Raw genomic sequence first — 18,408 nt, 5'->3', positions numbered from 1 at the left:
TTAAATTATAAAAAATTCATTCTCATAATTTACATATTTATCTTTAAAATTATTTTTCAAATAAATAAAAATTATACCATCTTATTTACTTTAAAGCGTGATAATTCAGCCACCGTTAATACTCTTCTTCTTCTAATGGGGTCCAATAATTGACACTTATCATGATTTAAACGTTAGAGACGTCAAAACAACCCTATTTATTTCTTTTCTCATCATGTTTTTTTACTTCATTCCCAGAGTTGCTAATCTCTTAGCTCATAATTTAGCTCAAATTTTTCGTTTTCCTGCAAAAGAAATTATTTGAATAGATCATATCCCTAAATTAGGGATGGAAGTGGAAATTTATTTTTGGAATGCTAAAAAAAAAAATAAAAGGAAAATAAAAGAAGTTTTGTTAAAAATATAAAATATTAAGGGATTAAAATTAAATAATATAAAAAATATGAATAAAATTTATACAAGGATAAAAATATCATATAAGTAAATAATATTTTCAAAAAACTAAAATTTACAAATAAAATTTTAATTTTAAAAAATTTTGAGTCTCCCAAATTTCATTAGTTTTGCCCTTATTAGGGATGACAACAATTATGATAACTATGAAAATTATCTTATTTAAATCCTAATTTAATTAATATTTTCAAATCATTAACTCGTTTTAAATTCAATTAAAATTTTTTATTAACTATTTGAATCTGTCTTGATATTTTGAAAAATACTCGAATATGTTTAATTTTTATATTTTAATTAATAGTTTATATAAAAATTTAATAATTTCATAAATATTTAATTAAATATCTATATAAACGGGTTATATCAAATATTCAATATGTAAAATCTGAACCCGAATTTGTTATGAGTACTATTTTTCAAATTTAATTATTTACCATCCAAATTTATCTTATTAGAATTCAGTTGAGTCGAGCTCTACAAAAACTTAATTCATTGCCATTCCTAACCTCTACGCTAAATTCTTTTGAGAGATTTATAATTTGATTCTTAAGTTTTACCTTATATTACACTTTAATTTTAAATTTTGAGAAATTAATTAATTAATCTCTAAATTTTATATTGTATTGCACTTAAGTCCCTGTATTTTAAAAATTTAATTATTTAATCCATAAATTTTATATTATATCACATTTTAATCAATGTAATTTTAATATATATGTATAACAATTTAGTCATTCTATCAATATATGAAATTATTGTAAATATTAAAATTACAGGAACTAAATTATTCTATATATTAAAATTAAATAATTAATTTCTCAAAATCTATGAATTAAGGTATAATATAATATAAAATTTAAGAATTAAATAATTAATTTTTCAACTAAGGAACCAAATTGTAAATTTGCCAATTCTTTTTCATATTGCTTCTTTTCATAATTCTATTTGTTTTAGCTAATGAAGCTTTTTATTTCCTAAAAAAGAATATTGTTCCTTTGTTTTATGTACCTACCAAACTAAAGTTTATGTTTTATTTTCTTAAAAATTTTTGAATAAATGCAAAAGAATGCAATATCATATATTAGAATTTATTGGGATTTAACCAGTGCAAATTAAGCAGCAATTATTTAAATTTATCTACTTTTATTATTATGAAATTTTATTTGCATTATAAAATTTTATCACAAATTATACATATTTAATTGTGATTTACTTTTAATTATGACAATATTTTATCATAATGAATAAAATTTTAAAATAATATGAATAGTTAAAAATAGTTTAACTATTTCTTAATAAGTGTGTTTATTACACCCTTTAAAAAATCTTTTATAATATTATTTTTATTTTATTTTTATATTTTTTATATTATAAAACACTTCAATATCTGTATCTTTTATATTATTGTCTTTAATTTAAAAAAAAATAAATCTCAAACTATTTTTGAAATTAACCCTTATATATATATATATATATATATATATATATATATATATATATATATATATATATATATATATATATATTAATTAGAGTTAGTAGCCTAAAAATTCATAAAATTATATTAAAAAAGTTAATTATATATTCAAAATATGGTTGGAATGTTATGAAGAAATAAAGAGAATGGTTTAATTTGTTATAATATTATTTTTTAATATATTTGTATAATTCAAAATTGAGATTTACATCAAATTTTATTATTAAAATTAAATTATTTTAATAAGTTTCAATTTTTTTATATTATAAATTATTACCTTATAATTTGTTAAAATTAATTATTTAATTTCTATTTTTCTAGAATTCAATTAAAACTTTTATGTATTTTATAAAATTAAATTCTCTAAGAATAGATTTCTGTTTAAAAAAAGTTATTTAACTTATTTTAGTCTTATTAAAGATATTAAATAATATAAATAGATAAAATTATAAGAACAAAATAGTAAAAACATTCAAGGTAAATACAAAATTGACTTGTATTTTCCTTAATAAAAAGACTATAAAATTTGATTTTATAAAATATAAGATATTTTAATTGAATTTTAAAATATAGGAGTTAAATAATTAATTTAATAAAATATAAATACTTTATGGTAATTTCATCCTATTTTTCAAAATAAAAATGTCAAACTAGAAGCGGATTATCTGTTGAAAAGTAAGAGAGTCGCAGGGGGACGAACGAGAAACCTTGTGCGAAAATGGCAATAACAGCGTTCCAAACCCATCGCTGTCGTCCATTCCTTCCATTATCCACCAAATCACAACCGTCTACTTCACCAAGGGTTTCCTGTTGCGCTTCTCACCTCTCAAGCAAGGTCACTTCATTTACTTCACAACTCTCTGCCTGTCTTCAATTCTATAATCTCAGTTCTTGTTTCTTTTTGGTTTTCAGTGCCGGAGGGAGTACACAAGCGTCATGATAGTTCCCACCGGAGTTGGTGCCGCCATTGGTGGATTCGCCGGCGATGCTTTACCGGTTGCTCGTGCTTTATCTTCAGTCGTAGATTGCCTCATCACTCATCCTAATGTATGTTGTTTCTTTTCCTATCTCCACTCCATCCTATAACGTTTAATTTTGCTGCTTGGCTCAACCATTATTAGGCCACTACTTCATATGGGCACAGCTGTGGCATTCTATAACATTTTTCCTCTGCGAACTAACAGGTGCTTAATGCTGCAATGCTTTACTGGCCTATGCCAAATGTACTATATGTTGAAGGTTATGCTCTTGACCGTTTTGCAGAAGGTTCATGGGCTCTTCACCCTGTTCACCAAAATAAGGTGTGATTTCCCATATTTATGTCATTTTTTTTGCCTTGTATAAATCATGTAGTTGTATGCATTGTGGAGGAACAAATTGCTGATTATAATGTTATCATCCATTGGACATGTAATGTGAAGTAGGTGGGATTGGTTCTTGACAATGGTATAGAGGAGGAGCTTCAAATTCGCCATTTGCAAGTTGCTGATGCAACCAGGGCATCTCTTGGATTGCCTGTTGTGGAGTATATTGTCACTGATACTCCATTAGAGGTACCGCTTTTCTCATCCTTAGCAGAAAGATCTTTATTATTATTATTATTATTATTATTATTATTATTATTATTATTATTATAAATTTGCCGTTTTGGGTCTATGTCATTTAAAGGATTTATGAAGTTGACCCCTAGTTTGGGGCATTTAGTATCAGCTAGCACTTTATAGCACCATACAAGCATGCCCATGGAGATAAAATTCTGTGTGATACAATTATATTCTAAAGCATTTTTCCATTCACAATTAATTTGTACCATTTTTTGGATGCTATTCATGAATATTAGCTCATGATAAATGTGCCAAAATCTGTTAGGAAGTTCGGCCACATGGAGCTTCTGTTACCAAGTTAGTCTGTTAGATAGTGGTTATTAGCTAACTGATGTACATATAAACTAAGCAGCTCTTCTCTCTATACATACAATTTTTCAATGAAAAGTTCTTTCTTCCATTTTCAATGTGGTGTCACAGCATTTCTTATCAGTTTCTTTCCTTCTCTTCGAGAATTAGTTTCTTCTTTGTTTATGAATAAACCTTGCTGAAAGCTCGTCTATGGCTACTGCAATTTCAAACTACCAATCCAACACAAAATCCTTCGAGTCCATACTTTCTTCACCTAAATGAGAATCCGGCTCTGGTTCTCACCGGCCCTAATTACCATTCTGGTCCTGAGCTATGAAGATGGCTCTGGTTTCAAAAGAACAAATTCATTGATGGAATTCTGAGAATGCCTTCAACCAATGATCCTCTGTATACAGCTTGAGACAGGTGTAACACTAATGGTCCATTCATGGATAATTAATTCTCTGTCACAATTGATTACTCAAAGCAACCTCTGGATCGACAAAACAGCTGATGTATGGAAGGATTTAAAGGAAAGATTCTCACAAGGAGACATCTTGCATATTTCATATCTGCAAGAAGAAATCTATGCTCTCAAACAAGGTGAAAGATCTGTTACTGATTACTACACAGAATTGAAGATTTTATGGGATGAGTCGATGAATTTTAGACCTAGTCCCTTATGTTCATTTGCAAATCCATGTTCCTATGGAGCTTTCTTGAAAATGAAAGAGTATCAAGACCATGGTTATGTCATTAGGTTTTTGAAAGGCCTTAAAGAGCAATTGCTGCAGTGAAATCTCAAATCATGATGTTAGATCCATTTCCCTCAATTAACAAGGCTTTTTCTCTGTTAATTCAACAAGAAAGGCAGTCATTTCCATTTGGTACCAATGTTGCTGAGTCAAAGGTTTTTGTTAACAAAGCCATTAGGCCTGATCAATCTTCTTCTAAACTCAAACCATACTATGCCAATAAGTTTGCTGGTGATAACAGAAGTGAAGATAGTAGATTATGTACCTTTTGTGGCAAATATAGGTAAACTGTTGAAACATGTTACAAAAAGCATGGGTTTCCTTGTGGGTATAAACAGAGAATCCATCCTGCTGCTGCGAATCAGATCGCAAGATCAGATGATTTTTTTTAATTCTCTGCAATCAGATCCTGCTGCTTCTGCCAAAGTAAATCTCAACAGTTCTGGAATTTCTTTGACTCAGGAACAGTGTCAAAGCCTCATAGCCTTGCTCCAAGCAACTCAGTTTGACTCATCTCCACCTGCCAATCCTTCCACACTTCCATCCTCTTCCAATACCACACTAGTCAGTAACCTAGCATCTAAACTTGAGAATTGAGATGTTATTTTGTCCAATTGATAATGTTTAAGTGTTGATGTATAGGCACATTACTATTTATCTAAATCTGTTTATGCTTTCACTGAAGAAGGGCAACTTTAACCTGTTTCACTTCTCTGAAGAAGACATTTTTTAAAAAAAAAAAGGGGGGTTTTGAGCTGTTTTTCAATATAGTTAATATTCGAACTTATATTTTTCCTATAAAAAAGAAAAGAATATGATTTTTTTTTTTTGCTAATATCATCACAGGTGGAAAAGTGGGTTGATCCAAAGAGTGGGCAATCAACCGGCAGGATTAAGCGTCCTGATTCGCTCTTAAGAGCTGTGCAGACTTTAGTTAACCGTTCTCAAGTGAATGCTATTGCTGTTGTTGCACGCTTTCCAGATGATGACGTTGAAGATGTTGGTGATTATAGACAGGGGATGGTATGACTATTATCTTCTTAACTTTACCATACAACTAGACAGTTTTGAAGGTAGTGATGAAGGGAAAGGTTTCTAAAAATTTTTGACAAAGTTTTCTGGGAAGAACTTTCATTGTGGCTCAGTTTTGCTTTGAGTGCCTGTATGCCAAGTATTTTCTAATGGTTCATAAAATGCATATAAGTAGTAAATTGGAACAAGAAAAATAGTGTTGTTGCTTCTGCCTTGCTTAATCATACAAATTTTTCTTTCGGTCGGCCATGTAAGGTTTCAAGTCTCATATGGGCAATGATAGTTTTCAATCATAAACTGAATTCTGGATTGTTGCCTTGGGCTCTACCTGATTTCTTTTTATTGTTTGGTTTTCGGAAAGCAAGTGGAAAAGGACAGTAATATATAGTCCAAAGGAGTCCATATTTGCATTTTGTGGATTTATTTCTCTAATAGTTCCTCTAGTATCATAAGAAACTTGAGTTAATTTCACTCATAGTCCGTCAATTTAGTTATTTATATCAGTAATGTCCCTCAACTTCAATTTGTATTATAAAAATCCCTGAACTTCAGTTTAAGTATCATTAAAATCCCTATGACCTACTATTACAGGCCTCTAGGTTAACATATGACTAAATTTCACTTACAGTTTCTTAACTTTGATAAATATACCACAGGCATTCCTCAACTTTAATTTATCTCATAAAAATCTTTCAACTTTAATTTAATATATAAATATTTTTAAAACAAAAGTTACTAAATAATAATTAAAATTGGATATATTGTTTTATTAATTTAAGAAATAACGACAAAAACTACATAAAATATCAGCCTATATTAAAAAAAATCATTCATACTTAATTGGTTTAAAAATTTTCAAAATAAAATAAAATAATTATATGTTATTAATTTTTTTTCTTACATTAAAATAAAACCAAAGAAATTAAAATAAATTAAATATAAATTTTAGATATTACCCTAAAATTTAATTAAAAAAATAATATATGTAAAAATAATATTTTATATGATAAATTAAATAATTAATTAATTGTAAATGTTTATACAGAATTATTAGACTGTTTTTAAAAATGATTTTATTTTAATAAATAAAAAATAAAAATTTAAAATTTAAACTAACTATAAAGTTGATGTATGACTATGATAAACTTATTTAAGTTGAGGGATAGTGAATGAAACTTAACCATAAGTTAACCTGAAAACTTGCAATAGCAGGTCACAAAAATTTTAGTGATACCCAAATTTAAGTTCAAGGATTTTTATAATACAAATTGAAATTAAGGGACAATGCTGATACAATTACCTAAATTGAGGAACTATAAATGAAATTAACCCAAGAAACTTCTATCACTCGTCTATAAGTTCTTTTACCTTTTGTTTGGATGGAGGAATTTGAAATATGAGGTGTGAATTTGACACTATATATATAGGTTTTCCTAATTGTGTAGTGTCATGAACTTATATTAGATTTATAAATATGAAGAAACAATTTTGTATGTGAAATTGAAATGACCAATAGGAAGTGCCATTTGAAATCTAGTTCGAATGAGTTGTCAACCTCATTTATAAATTTAGTTTTTACATGAATCCATATGTAAACATTGGGCTAACTTTCATTCAAACATTTTAAACTAAAATGAAGTCAAAATCTTTTGTTTCATATCATTGTATCCAAACACAGCTTTTGGTTCTAGGCTATGTCTAATTTTAAATCATATGTTTGTATCCATAGCTGTCAATTATTCTCTTCCATTGATTGTGTAAAGCTTGATCTGCACTTGTACTTGCTTCCATACCCAGAACACAAGAAGTTTTATGGATCCTGTCTTGCAGTTTCTACTCTTTTTGTATCTTTAGCAATTACATTGCGAATTCAATTACAATAAATAACTTGACATCAGGATCAGCTGCTTCCAAAATTTTTTGGGCATTCACCTATATATATATTGGCTGCAGGGAATAGATATATTGGCAGGAGTAGAAGCAGTTATAAGTCATCTAGTGGTAAAGGAATTCCAGATTCCTTGTGCGCATGCTCCTGCAATGCAACCGCTTCCCTTGATTCCGTCTCTTTGTCCCAAATCGGCTGCTGAGGAGGTTTGTGAAATTAAGCAAAACTGGAATGGCAACTGAAACTTAGAAGTGAACCTGTTTTGCTGTGTGTGTGACTGCATCAGTGCCAACCATTTGTTGAAAACATGTTTTAACCTATTCAAAACATTGGAAGTGTCTCCTTATTTTTGTCATTGCATTTTATGTGAGATTATCTTACTCACAACATGTCAACAGTGTAACTTACCAATATTATGATCATTAAGATCTGCAAACTCATTTAACCATGTGAATACCTTATTTTCCTGGTAATGGCAATGTTTCCAGATGAAACAGATTAAGCCTAATTGGAAGAATAGAAGTTCATGGTAAAACTAGGAAAGCAAATGTACATACTACATATATATGCGGCGTACATCAGAAATTACACTATCATTTTATGAGTGGAGCACTAGCCAAAAAATATGTGTCTTTCACTTGTATTCATTTGGACATCTATATCACATCTAATCTTTTGCAGTTTGATATTTTGATCTCCTCTCTCACATACTTTTTCTTTTTAGTCCTTGACAGATAGGATACACTTTCTTGCCCTGTGCACTTGCTGGGCTAAGCAGAGCACCACAGTATTTGGTAAAGAACTCCCATTACTCAGAGAAGGGTTGCATATTAGCTAGTGATGTTGATAGTATTCTTCTTCCAGTAGATGCTTGTGGTGGAGATGGTGCTCTTGCTTTTGCAAGAAGTAAACAAAACAAGGTAGAAATCAGAAGCATGGTCATAATCATATTTTTCTTTCCTTACAAAGAATTCCTGGTAGTTCTTGTAAAAGGCCAATCTGTGTAAGAGCATTTTTGGCTTCTTAACACCTGGTCTACCTTCCTATCTCCATAATTCAGACCATGTGTTGTTTGTATTTGGATGTTGAATACTTGTAATTGACACAATGGTTTTCCTTTTCAGCCACTTATAATTACTGTGGAGGAAAATGAAACAGTTCTCAACAGTACACCAGATAAACTTGGCATTAACACGGTATGCTTTAAATTTATGGTTTTTGGAATTGCTTTTAACTTCTCTTTGGTCAATGTTCTTTTTTTTTTTTTTTCTTCCCTTCTTTCTTTCTTTCTTTCTTGTTGCCTTTGTGTTATGGTCAATGGGTCATTACTTATGGATCTAGTTATGGGACGGTGAGCAGGAAAGTCCGGATAGGGATCCTTAGTTATGGACCTAGTTATCTGGATCAATTACTATGCATTGAGTCATCTCTGTTGGATTGCTTACTTGTCAAAGCTGGCACTACCTGCGTTCTCTCTATAAAATACCTATCTTCCACCTCAAAAAAATTTCACCTTTTTGTATTATTTTTTAGGTATACATCTATCTTATGTAACATTTTAGTAATTTTTGTTTGGCAAGAGGACAATTATGCACTGCATTTCAGGCTAGAAGTACTGTAGTATTTTACAGAATTGCAGATAAAGCAAGTAGTGGCACAGGCACTATAGGGACAAGCGTAATCCCAAACTATAGGCATGAAATGAAGCGTTCCTTATAGTGTTATAATTACATCCTGAGGTCCACTTGAAAAGGCATCTAACAGAGCTGCAGTGATTATTTTCTTTAACCAAACTATCAATTCGGACAAAACCAACAGTGTTTGGCATTATGTTCATAACCAACAAACCAGACTGGTTCCAATTTGATTTAGTTCAATTTGGTTTTTCTATCATTTCAATTCAGTTTAATTTTTATTTTATAGGATTTTGGTAATTTAATTTTTGTGATTCAATTTGAAATCGAACCGAACTGAACCGATTGCATACTCCTAATTTTCAGTAGCCTAAAATCTCACAGTTTCAAAACTAAACAGAAGTGGAATCTCTCGTGCAGGTCATGGTTTCAAACTACTGGGAAGCAATTGGTGTTATTGCAGCACACAAGGCAGGAATAGATCCACATTCTCTCCGAAGAAACAGAATTGGCAACATTCGATGCACTTCCCATGCACCAGCTAATGGGTTTGAAGTTTTGAGCGTCTCATCCAGAACATGATCTGACATTAATTTCTTTTCCTTGCTGAAAGTCCATATTACGTTCCTGCTTTTTCTTAAAGAATACACCAGTTAGTAATGCTCGTAATTTTATTAACCCTACTTTTAAATATAAAAATTAATAAAAAAGAATTTAATTGAATTAATTAAAAATTACATTATTAAATGCAAAAAATACTCTGACCCACTCTCACCTGCCCATCTTAGCCTCTATAAAGTGATCTCCAGCAAATCTCATTTGCATTTATTTATTTATTTATTTTACTGAATCTCATAGGTTGCTGTGGTGATCTGCTGTCCATTTCTACATCAACATACTTGTTTTAGAAAAATATATTTTATTAATTAAAATTAGAATATAAATTTAACGTATAAATTATCATATTATTATAATTTTATACAAATATAAATAAAAATTAATAATTACCCTGATTTAAAGAGTTTAATTGTGTTTACATAAAATTAATTTGATCTAGGGGTGAGCATTTACTTCAAATCAAATTGAACCGAAATGAATAGAATCGAATTAAATTATAAAAATTGAATTATATATTTTAGAAATCGAATCGAATCAAAATGGATGAAAAATCAAATCAAATCGAATCGATTTCTTTTGGTTCGGTTTGGTTCAAACTGATCTGTTTTATTTTTAATTAATTTTTTAATTTAGGCTTAATTTTTAAGTTATTTGGTATAATTTTGACTTTGATTTGAACTTAATAACCATTAATCAATGAAATTAAGCAATTTATATATATATAATTAAATATAATTCATAAATTCTCCATAAAAATAAATCAATTTAAAAATCAATTCGATTTGATTTAATTTGATTTGAATATATAAAATTACTATTCAATTTAGTTCGGTTTAATTGATTTTTTTCTCTTTAAAATCAAATCGAACCGAAATAATTGAAATTTTTATAATATAAATTCAAACTAAACTGAATTGATTAAATTTTAAAATCGAACCGAATGAATCGAATTAATTAGGTTCAGTTTAATTTTTTAATTTGAACCAAAATCTGTTCACTCCTAATTTGATCAATCCAGTGAAAGCATGCTTCACTCAGTAGAGATTAATAACCATCGGTTTAACTTTATGATCTTTTACTAGTTCAATTTAATAACCTGTAAATTTTAATCTCTTTTTGGGAAGATTTTGTAATAAAAAGACAATTCAAACACTCCATAGAATGAAAATAAAATAAATGTTCAACTATTCCATAAAAATAGATAAAATAAAATAATATTTTACTAAAAATAAAGTAAATAATTTTAGATTTGTCAATAAGAATAAATCTAAGTTGGTACATTTAGAATTCATTTCAAAATGACACATGTCTAATATGTCTAATAATTATTTAAAAATAAAAACACTCGAGAAGCAGAGTTAATCAAGCTAATTGATTTTCCTTTTCTTTTTCACTTTTCATATGTAAAAAATAAAATATTTTAAATTTTAATCTCTCTAATTATTTATTTTTAAATAATATACCTTTATAGATAAAAAAAAAAAGAAAAAAAGATAACTACCACATGTTATCGAACCCCATAATGATTATTCGGTCATTGAGAAAGCAACACATCAAAATCATATTATAACTTTTCATAATTAAAATTAGATAATTATTAAAAAATATTTATTTATAATAATTAAAAATATTAATTAATTATTATAGGATAAACGAATAATATATATTGAAAATTAAAAGTATAAAATTTTTTTACTATAATTTTAAAAGACCAAATATATTAACATGCTAAAATTTTTATTTATATTATAAATATACTTTCTTTGTATATTAAATATTAATATTTAACATTTTAAAAATATTCATATGCTGGAAAACACTAATTAACAGTTTAAATTTTAAAAATATAATTTAATATCAATATATTGACAATGTTTTTATAAGTTTTAAAAATATAAAAATATTTAACTTTATATGTTTTAATTAATAATTTATATATAATATATTTTTTTATTAATAATTTATATTTTAAAATTTAGTAATGTTATAAAATATTTAAATTATATTAACTTAAAATATAATATAATTATTTATATAAACAAATTTGATAATAAATATTCAATATATAAAATATAAATCTAATATAAATATTATTTGTCAAATATTTGATTATGTGTTATATATGATGTTTAGAGATTAAATAAAAATTTTAATATTTTATAATTTAATCCTTAAAATTTATAAAACGTTGATTGATTATTTTTTTTTATACCTTTTTATCTTGAAAAAATTACCATAAAAATTAAAAATATCATCGATTTATTTTTTTTATTTTCTTAATTTCACCTTGAAATTAAAAATAAAATATGCAACAGTTTTAATATCAAAAATACATTTTTCACAATATTATATTAGGAAAAATATTTTTAAATAAATTATTAAAAACATAAAAATTTAATATTTAAAGCCAGTAGCTTTCAGCAACTAATATTGGTTGCGCGTGTGGGAGTTGTGACGCCCATTAGTCGCCAATATTGGCAATAAAATAACTGGAAAAATATAATAAAATCACTCTCCCACGCTCACTCTCACTGCTCACTGGTAGCTTCCTCTATCGCTTCAGCTTCAAAAATTAAATTGCGGTTCCAATCTTTGAGCTTCATGTGCTTCTCAGGTAGTTTCTTTCTCATTCTCTCTAAAGAATCTCCATGATTTTTTCTCTGTGTTTTTCGCTGCTCCAATCTCTGTTTTTCTTTTAATTTTTTTAAATTTTCTGTTTGGATGCTCTCAGAGTAAATCATTCAACTTGGAATGCGAATTCTTGAAAGTTCTTTACTGTTTTTCCTCATTTCTCTGTAGGCATTGCGTCATCCGCTGGAACTTGAAGTGCGTGTAATCTTTATTAAATAAGTTTTTTTTTTTGGAGTTAATCTGTTTGGTTGCTGAGAAAATGGAGGATAATTTGCTATTTTCATAGTTGTATAGCTGTCTCAGGCCTTTTTATTTTTGTAGTGTTTAGTATCCAACTTTTGCTGATATAAGGTGGATCTGACAGCCCAACAAATCCAATTCGAGATAAAGTGATAGCTTTAGGTTTTGGACCTTTTTGTTTTTCTTTTATTTTTTAAGTTATTTCACAAGAAAGGTCTTTATTTTCTGAGAGGACTGTTCCTTTTTTTTTTTTGGTGTTCTTTTACTTTTTGGGTTATAATTTCTTTGTCTCCATGAAAGAAAGTGAAGTTCGATATCGATCTGAAATGTTAGGCAGCAATGTCTGTGTTGCATCCAAGATTTTATGTTGCACTAGTTGTTTTGCTTCACATATATACTAGTTGTTTTGCTTCTTGTAGTTTGTTTTCTTCTGTTTGCGCCTTTAATCTTTAAAAGAAAATTATATTTTTGGTCCAACAACAAATTTTAATTTTGGTTGACCTGTTTTTTTTTTTTTTTCGGATAGATGAGATTGGTTGACCTGTTTGAGGCCCGCATGTTCTTGAATTCATATTATTCTTTTATTTGAACTTAAATGACTAATGATGTCATTGTCTTCTTGTTTCTCTTAGTCTTCTAGATGATTGTTCAATTGTGATCTCTACTTTTGTTTAAGGCATTAGAGAAACATAAGATCATATTTGTGTTTTGAGGTACATCATCATGCTACTATATTCAAAATTTTCAATTAAAAACTTTTTAAAATTACATTTAAAATATAAATATTTATATAATATATAAAATCTATTTATTAGTAATTATGAATCCAATTAGCAACTATTATATATTATTTATTATCTCATTATATTTTAATTAATAAATATTTTTTATTTACTGATTATTCTTAATTTAAAATAAAAATGTTTAATTCTATTTATTTTTACTTTATTCTAAAATATGTTTACCAAATTATTTTATAAATTAGTGAATAAAATAGATTGAATTAATAATTTGGTGAATTTATTATTATTTTGCAAGCGTAATAGTTCAGAATGAAAATATTTTATACAATATATTTTATGCACAATAAATATGTATAGTGCATGAATATAAATAATTAATAAATTATTTTATAATTCTGTTTGGCCCGTCCAAATATTATAGTCAAGCTCCACCACTGTATTTTTGTGTAGCATTGGCTTGCACTTCAGGGTTTTCTCCATGTTGAAAGTTACTTCATATTGCTTTTATTTATTTATTTATCTATTTATTCTTCCTTTCATTTTGGTAGTAGTCCTTTTAGTTTGCTTGTTGCTTTATTGAAGTTGTGAAGTGAAAGTTCATTTTGGTTTCTTACTGATTCCTTGTTGCTGTGGTAAGGGATGCAACTTCATCCTTAACCATGTTGAAATTTATCCAATGCAAAAGGCTTCTTTTCTGGATTAGAAGATCATAAGACTTATACCTGCATTGTGTCATGTGCTGCTGTTGGCATTAAGAGAATTCTTCACACGCCTACACCCTCTTTGTTTTTGCACTTTATTTTTTGGTTGTAGGAACTAGCAAAGCATATTTTGTTTAGTAATAAGTACTCTTATAGAGGAAGTTTTGGCGCAGAAGTCAGAATGGAAATATGGGCCTTGTGTATATGGCCATTTGAACTTATATAGAAGCAAATGGGACCATTGTCATTGTTGGCACTATCAAAAGTTACCTGCCTAAGTTAAAACTTAGCTAGAAATAAATTAACTTATAACTTGGGTATTGGACAATTGAAAACGTGTTTCATTTGTTTATTGGTTTTTTAGTATACTATGCTGTATGCTTTAATTTATCTGGGGATTTCATTTTCCTTATCATAAAGTGAGCTTTTCTTTTGTTCTTGATAAATTTTCCTGTCTGTGAATCTTGGAAACTCTGGAGTCCAAGTACTGAATTTGAACAATTTTGTAATTTTCTATACAGTGAAGAGGCAAATTCACTAAAAGCACAATGTCAGATCTTGAGGCCCCCCTGCGCCCAAAGAGGAAAAAGGTGTTGGTGGACTATTTATTCCAGTTCCGATAGATTTTGGTTATTTTTGTTGTCCTGCCAATCTCCTTTACAATTTACTTTCTCACTTATCTTGGAGATGTTAAATCTGGGATGAAGTCCTACAAGCAACGACAGAAGGAACATGAAGAAAATGTTCAAAAAGTTGTGAAACGCCTCAAGCAAAGGAACCCATTAAAGGATGGTCTTGTATGCACTACCCGTAAACCCTGGATTGCTGTTGGAATGCGGAATGTTGACTACAAGAGAGCCCGGCATTTTGAAGTTGATTTATCAGCCTTCCGTAATGTCCTTGAAATTGATAAAGAAAGAATGATTGCGAGAGTTGAGCCACTTGTAAACATGGGACAGATTACTAGGGAAACTGTCCCAATGAATCTATCCCTTGCAGTGGTTGCCGAGCTTGATGATCTTACTGTTGGAGGGCTCATCAATAGTTATGGGATTGAAGGTAGCTCTCATACATATGGCTTGTCCTCTGATACTGTTGTAGCTTATGAAATTGTTATGGCAGACGGTCAAGTTGTCAGAGCTACCAAGGACAATGAATATTCTGATCTTTTTTATGCTATCCCTTGGTCTCAAGGGACACTTGGCCTTCTTGTCTCTGCTGAGATCAAGCTTATACCCATTAAAGAATACATGAAGGTCACGTATAAACCTGTAGTGGGTAAATCTAAAAGATCTTGCACGGGCTTATATGGACTCTTTTGCACCCAGAGATCTTGACCAGGATAACCCAGAGAAGGTTCCAGACATTGTAGAAGCCATGATTTATACTTCTACCGAAGGTGTTATGATGACAGGGAGATATGCCTCAAAAGAAGAAGCCAAGAAGAAGCGCAATGTAATTAAAAGTGTTGGTTGGTGGTTTAAACCTTGGTTCTATCAGCATGCACAGACAGCCTTGAAGAAAGGTGAGTTTGTGGAGTACATCCCCACCAGGGAATATTACCACAGGCACACTAGGTGTTTATATTGGGAGGGAAAACTTATACTTCCATTTGCTGATCAATGGTGGTTTAGGTTTCTTTTGTGCTGGATGATGCCTCCCAAGGTTTCTCTCCTCAAGGCTACCCAAGGTGAAGCTATCAGAAACTACTACCATGAGATGCATGTTATTCAAGATATGCTTGTTCCTCTTTACAAGGTTGGCGATGCCCTAGAGTGGGTCCATCGTCAGATGGAGGTAATCTTGCTATATTGCACCGTCCACTATTTTCTTGTTGATATTTTATTCAGATTAAACAATTAATAATATTTATCTCATGTAACATTTAAATGTCTACCCACATACAATTGGTTTAAATGTAAATTGAAAGTTAACCGCCTAACATCCTGGCATAGTTGAGCGTGGAAAGAAATAAGATGATATGACTATTAATAGCTGTTAACAATTATGCTTATTTAGTGGCAGGTCTTAACCTGCAGGCTTATGTTCAGGGAATATTGATCATATTTATTGTCCCTTGGATGCGTTTGGAAGCTATTTCGCATTTGAACACCATGATGATGTAATGTCAAAATATTAATATGCTCATTGTTATTTCTAGATATACCCTATTTGGCTCTGCCCACACAGATTGTTCAAGTTGCCTGTAAAAACTATGGTGTACCCTGAGCCAGGATTTGAGCATCAGCTCAGACAGGGAGACACACGCTATGCTCAAATGTACACAGACGTTGGAGAGTATTACACACCGGGACCTGTCTTCAGAGGTGAGGTGTTTGATGGTGCTGAGGCAGTTCGTAGAATGGAGAACTGATTAATCGAGAATCATGGATTCCAGCCGCAATATGCAATTTCTGAGCTAAGTGAGAAGAACTTTTGGAGAATGTTTGACTGATTATGAAATAAGTTTGGAATGAATAGGTAAAACTTTTTTCGTTGCATTTTCTGACAATGCCAGTGAGTTTCTAATTTTTAGCTGAATGCTTTAGTTGTCTTGGATTTTTAACGCATTAGATGAGATTTGGATGATTTTAAATTTTTTAAACAGTTTATGGTCTGGATTTGGATGCTGTTTATTTTCATGTTCCTGTGATCTCCACCCTCTAATTCAAATGGGTGTTTGAAATTTTTTAAAAAATCAAATTTAATTTTTTAAAAACTAGAAGCCGCCTTCCAAGTTATTGCAAAATTTTATTATGCTTATATTCTGTTTATATAATTGTTTTATGCTACCACTGTGCTTAGCTTACTAGTCTTTAGCATATCTACTATCTATCATTATTTTATGTTGACTTTGTGCTTTGGGTTTGTGATTGTGATGGCAAAAACAATTGTGCGAAAATTCTCATGCTTGCTTTTGCTGTGCGTTTCAATGAAGTGCTTGGGGGTTTCAGATTTGCAGAATGATGGAGACAGGGGGAGAGAGAAGCCGAATGTGAGAAGGAGACAAAAGGAATAGGAAAAGGGAAAGAGAGAGAGAGAGAGAGGGAAAGGAAGAAGGGAGTGAGAGGCAAAATATGTGCGTGTGAGAGAGAGAGAGAGAGAGAGAGAGAGAGAGATGAGGAGAGAACGAGACTAGAAAGAAGAAATAGGGAGGAGAGATTATTTTTCTTTGATGTTTGCCACGTCATTCTTGTAGCTGCTTGCCACGTCAAACTGATAGGAAGAGAAAAATGTCAAACAAAGAGAGAGAGAGATAGAACACTTAGGGGTGTTTGGTTTACCTGTTGGGTTCAGCTGATAGCTGATAGACATCCAAACAGATAAATTGCGGTGTTTGGCAAGCTTAAAAAAATAGAGCTGATAGCTGATGGACAACTGATATGATACCCATCAGCTGCAGTTTGTTTCAACTTTATTTTTAGAGCTGTTTTTCATCAGCTGATAACTGATCTGATTTTATTTTTTATTTTGACCATATTATCTTTTTTTATTTAACTTGAAAATTAATATTATTAATATTTTTATTTTTTTATTTATAATTTTAATATTTTAATTAATACATTTCAACTTTGTTAAAATATTTTTTATTAGTAACATAAAATATAAAATATTTATTTATATCCAAAAACTTAAAATTAATTATAAATTTTTCTATTAACAATAATAATTATTTTATTATTTTATCTATATTTTTAAAATTATTTAATTATCTTAAAAAAATAATTATTTTCTTATTTCAATAATAAAATAAATGATATAATATAAAAGATTAATAATTATATATTTATTTAAATAATATAATATATTAATTTAATAATTATATATTTAATTTAATAATAAAATAAATAATATAATGTAATAAATTTATAATTTTATATTTATTTAAATAATAAAATAAATTATATGATATATACCCTTATTAGTCATTTCACATATTAACAGCAACAGCTAAATATAATTTTACCAAACACTTAATATAAAACGATCATCATCAACTATCAGTTATTAGCTATCAGCTAACAGTAACAGTCATCAGCTAACAGCTATAAGTTGTATTCAACAGTTAATCCAAACAGGCCTTTACTGTTTCAATAAGTCACCCTGACATTTTTTTGCTTTTTTTTTTTTAAATTTTTACTTAGAATTTTACGCTACAAACTTTTTTTAAATGTTGTATATTCTTTTGTTAAAGAAGTCTCAATCCATCCAATGTCCCTCATTTCCATTACTTTACCACACACCCAAGAATGAAACTACAAATTTACCTTTTGAGAGGTGAAAAATAAATATTAAAAAAAAATTAAATAAAATTTTAATAAAAATATATTAAGTGATCAA

General features: G+C 29.1%; 1 protein-coding gene and 1 pseudogene across 1 annotated transcript; both read left to right on the top strand.

The window, feature by feature from the left end:
* The first annotated feature begins 2,586 nt into the window (after positions 1-2,586).
* On the top strand, positions 2,587-9,803 carry LOC110632255 (uncharacterized). Its single transcript, XM_021780411.2, has 9 exons — positions 2,587-2,765; positions 2,843-2,977; positions 3,115-3,231; positions 3,355-3,483; positions 5,427-5,603; positions 7,566-7,706; positions 8,235-8,420; positions 8,625-8,696; positions 9,555-9,803. Exons 1-9 carry the CDS (start codon positions 2,649-2,651, stop codon positions 9,714-9,716), a joined length of 1,236 nt encoding a protein of 411 aa, XP_021636103.2. The 5' UTR covers positions 2,587-2,648; the 3' UTR covers positions 9,717-9,803.
* A 3,764-nt stretch (positions 9,804-13,567) lies between these two features.
* Positions 13,568-16,701, top strand: LOC110632271 (delta(24)-sterol reductase-like; annotated as a pseudogene).
* The last annotated feature ends 1,707 nt before the right edge of the window (positions 16,702-18,408 follow it).

The sequence above is a fragment of the Hevea brasiliensis genome, chromosome 15, assembly GCF_030052815.1.
Source record: "Hevea brasiliensis isolate MT/VB/25A 57/8 chromosome 15, ASM3005281v1, whole genome shotgun sequence".
Lineage (NCBI taxonomy): Eukaryota > Viridiplantae > Streptophyta > Magnoliopsida > Malpighiales > Euphorbiaceae > Hevea > Hevea brasiliensis.
The sequence above is the reverse complement of the archived record's forward strand: the minus strand, read 5'-3'. Positions and strand labels throughout refer to the sequence as shown.

Excerpts from the sequence above, each read along its gene's own strand:
- LOC110632255 (XM_021780411.2), top strand. The coding sequence starts at position 2,649 with ATGGCAATAACAGCGTTCCAAACCCATCGCTGTCGTCCATTCCTTCCA. Across the intron at positions 5,604-7,565 it reads GTGATTATAGACAGGGGATG|GGAATAGATATATTGGCAGG; the intron begins GTATGACTATTA and ends TATTGGCTGCAG. Across the intron at positions 8,697-9,554 it reads ATAAACTTGGCATTAACACG|GTCATGGTTTCAAACTACTG; the intron begins GTATGCTTTAAA and ends TCTCTCGTGCAG.